The following is a 3,311-nucleotide window of genomic DNA, read 5'->3' as shown; positions in this document are numbered from 1 at the left end:
AAGGGGTGGTTTTGGGGGGGGGGGGTGCGAAATACAAGGGGGTGGTGCAGTGTTTTTACCACAGATTATTTCAGTGATTTGAGCCAGCTCAGCCTACAATCCGTGGGGTGGGCAGAGCTGCAGGGGCAGTGCATTGGCAGGAGAATATTTTTCCAGGCTCGCTGGAAATCTGAGATCCACCACTGAGATCCTGGTGGAGGAGGCTGGATCCAGCAGCACGGCTGGGAGCAGTGGTTAGAGGAGGGAAGTGACGTGCAGGACAAATGTGTCCTGTCCGACACACGGGTCAGCACTCAGAGGGTCATGAGCCAGGAGTGCATCTGGCCCGGCCACCCTGTGCTGTCCCCAAGAAGGACCGTGACCTCAGCACAGTCCAAATCATTTAGGGGGAGGCAAGGGCCATTTCCATGAGCCCTGCACTCAGCTCGTGGGGGATCAGGGCCCCCAAATGTCCCACCTCGGCCAGGAGCTGCTGGTAGAAAGCCCCGAGTTTCAGCATGCTGCACCAGTACCTCCTCGCCGTCAGCCCCGCGGACATGCAGGGTCCCACTGCCTGCGCCGGGGGCACGGCTCGATCGCTGAGCAGGTTTTCTGCGTAGCCAGTGAAGCTCTGAAGCAGCAGCAGCAGCCTGTTTCAACAGAAACAAAACACAGCTTAGAGCAATGGAATATTGGTAATAGGGAAAGGGCCCTTGGTGTTTAAGAGCACAGCGAGCCTGAAGGGACACTGCTGAGGTAAGGGAGGTTGTCCTCCCTCCCCATCCCTGGGACAGAGCAAGTTTGGCAAAGGAGTGTGATATCAATGTTCCTGTGACCTCCCCAGGCCTGAATCACTCCACGGAGCAGGGTTTGGTGGGATGAAAATCCTCTTGCAGCTGTCCGGACACAGGCTGAGCATGCTGCTTGCAGCCAGCCACATCCAGTTAGGCTTTACCAAAAAGATTTGGGGCACCCACGCTGTCAGTTTCAATCCCTAATCATCAGGGACAACAGCTCATCTTTTAAAACAGTCGTATTTATTTAACCCCAATTGCAAAAGGTGCCTTTGCTGCCCAGGGCTGTGGGTGCAGCCATGTCTGAGTGTTCCCAAAGTTTGGGGGGGGGCAATTTAACGAGCCTGTCCCCGTCTGCCCAGGTGCCCTTGGCTCCCAGGTGGAGCAGTGGCTTGCTCTGCTCCTTGGTGGCCAGCATTTCACAGAATCACAGAACAAGCTGGGTTGGAAGGGACCTTAAAGATTATCTCATTCCACCCCCTGCCCTGGGCAGGGACACCTCCCACCACACCAGGTTGCTCCAAGCCCCCTCCAACCTGCCCTTGAACCCCTCCAGGGATGGGGCAGCCACAGCTTCTCGGGGCAACCTGGGCCAGGCTCTCACCACCCTCACACCAAATAAGTTCTTCCTAATATCTAATCTAATTTGCACTGGTAGCCCTGAGCTCTCAGCAGGGAAAGGAGCAGGGTTTTAAAACTCAGCATAGAGCTGCAGAGCACGAGGCTGAGGTGCCAGCACACCACTCATCATGGAAACACATGGGAAAAAAAGCATCCAAAACACTTGTCCATGGTCAACAAGTTGGACATAAAACCATCCCCTTCCCTCCAGGGAAAAGGTGCCGCTCTGCCAGCCAAGTTTCTTTTAAGAAGGGTCTTTGGAGCTGGCTTTGCCTTCTCACCTGTCGATCACCAGCTCCAGCAGCACCACATGGGAGTGCTGGGTGAATTCGGGGTTGTCCTCAGTGTAGCTGTACCTCTCCAGCAGCGCTGCCAGGTCCAGCTCGCAGGACACTTTATCGGGGAACTTCCAGGAGGGGAAACGCACCGGCCCGACCCGGGAGGAGACGTCGGTGATGGCTGCCTGCAGGTCCTTCAGGTCGGCCTGCAGGCTCTCCATGCAGCCGCGGTGGCCCAGGAGGTGGGCCATGTCGCTGAGGCGGCGGGACGGGGCCTGTGGGCGAGGGCCTGTGGAGCTTGACAAGGCCTGTGGGCCGCGACGAGGCCTGTGGGCCGAGGAGGGCGGGACAGCCCCACGGGGGGCGGGGGGCTGGAGTACCACAGTGATCCCCGGGGCTGGGGGACCCTCGGGGGGGCTCCAGGGGGTCTCGGGGCGAGGAGGGGCCGGGCCCAGGCCTGTGCGGGGTCGCGGCGACAGGGCCCCGCCTGCCCGCGCCGCCGCCCGCTGCTATGGCAACCGCGCTGGCCACGCCCCTCTACGACCACGCCCCCTCTGGAGACCCCGCCCCCCCGCAATGGTACGCTCCTCCTGCTCCTGTAGGGTTCCCCCCCCCCCGCGCGCGCCGCTCTAATGGCACTTCCCGCCGCGCGTGCGCTCTGCCCTCCCCCCCCCCTGCCCCGCTAGGGTCCCCCCCCCCCCGCGCGCGCCGCTCTAATGGCACTTCCCGCCGCGCGTGCGCTCTGCCCTCCCCTCCCCGCCGCCGGGCCTGCGCCCGCGCACGCTGCTGACGTGCTGCCGTCACTTCCCGCGCGCCTGCGCAGCGTCCGCTCTGCGGCCGCCATTTCGTCGTTGGCGGTGTCGGCCTCCTCCGGCCCTCGCTCGTCTCGCCACAGCAGCGGCTCCGGCGGGGAAGAGCTCCCCGCCCGTCCCGAGGGAGCACCATGCCGGCCGGACCCGTGCAAGCCATGCCTCCGGCGCAGCCAGCGCCCCCCGCGGAGAGCAAACCGGTGCGGGCCGCGCTGAGGGGGCGGGAGGCCGCGTTGGGGGGCAGGAGGTGCGGGGAAGCGGGGCTTACTGGGGCTGTTCGGCCTCTGGGAGCCTACAGGAGAGCCGGGGAGGGACTCTTTCTCAGGAAGTGTAGTGGCGGGACGAGGCGTAATGGTTTTAAATTGTAAGAGGGGAGAAATAGATTAGATACCAGAAAGAAATTCTTCCCTGTGAGGGCGGTGAGACACTGGAACAGGTTGCCCAGAGAAGCTGTGGCTGCCCCATCCCTGGAAGTGTGTAAGGCCAGGTTGGATGGGGCTTGGAGCAGCCTGGTGTGGTGGGAGGTGTCCCTGCCCAGGGCAGGGGGTGGGACTGGGTGATCTTTAAGGTCCCTTCCAACTCTAACCATTCTGTGATTCTTAGCCTTTCCTCCCTGGTTCTCTTCTGCCCTCCACAAGCCTCTTCCGGAAATGGAAATACCGCTCTGGTGTAGCTCTCCTGACCACACCTTTGCACACCGGCGTCAAGCCAGTGTAGGGAGCTGATCTGACTGACAGGGTTGGGTGTAGATTTGGGATAGCTGGCACAATTAGGAGGAAAACCGCTGCTCTCCCCCTTCCCCTGCCCCTGACAAAAAAAAAAAAAAAAAA

At 61.4% G+C, this 3,311-nt stretch overlaps 2 protein-coding genes across 4 annotated transcripts in view; one reads left to right on the top strand and one right to left on the bottom strand.

Annotated features, from left to right (window-relative positions):
- The window catches only part of CCDC157 (coiled-coil domain containing 157), a 7,530-nt gene extending 5,382 nt beyond the window's left edge, over positions 1–2,148 (bottom strand). For all 3 annotated transcript variants that reach the window (XM_014937900.1, XM_014937728.1, XM_014937811.1), the window contains exons 1-2: positions 1,676–2,148; positions 458–629 (exon numbers count right to left, since the gene is read on the bottom strand). In XM_014937900.1, the coding sequence (XP_014793386.1) occupies positions 458–629; positions 1,676–1,923 (420 nt within the window). In that variant the 5' untranslated portion in view covers positions 1,924–2,148. The remainder of the gene's footprint in view (positions 1–457; positions 630–1,675) is intronic.
- Positions 2,149–2,613: 465 nt separating this feature from the next.
- SF3A1 (splicing factor 3a, subunit 1, 120kDa) overlaps positions 2,614–3,311 on the top strand; it is a 14,919-nt gene continuing 14,221 nt past the window's right edge. The window contains exon 1 of the mRNA XM_014941246.1: positions 2,614–2,681. Coding sequence (XP_014796732.1) covers positions 2,616–2,681 — 66 coding nt within the window. The 5' untranslated portion in view covers positions 2,614–2,615. The remainder of the gene's footprint in view (positions 2,682–3,311) is intronic.

This window comes from Calidris pugnax, unplaced genomic scaffold, assembly GCF_001431845.1.
Source record: "Calidris pugnax isolate Ruff unplaced genomic scaffold, ASM143184v1 scaffold7, whole genome shotgun sequence".
NCBI lineage: Eukaryota > Metazoa > Chordata > Aves > Charadriiformes > Scolopacidae > Calidris > Calidris pugnax.
The sequence above is the reverse complement of the archived record's forward strand: the minus strand, read 5'-3'. Positions and strand labels throughout refer to the sequence as shown.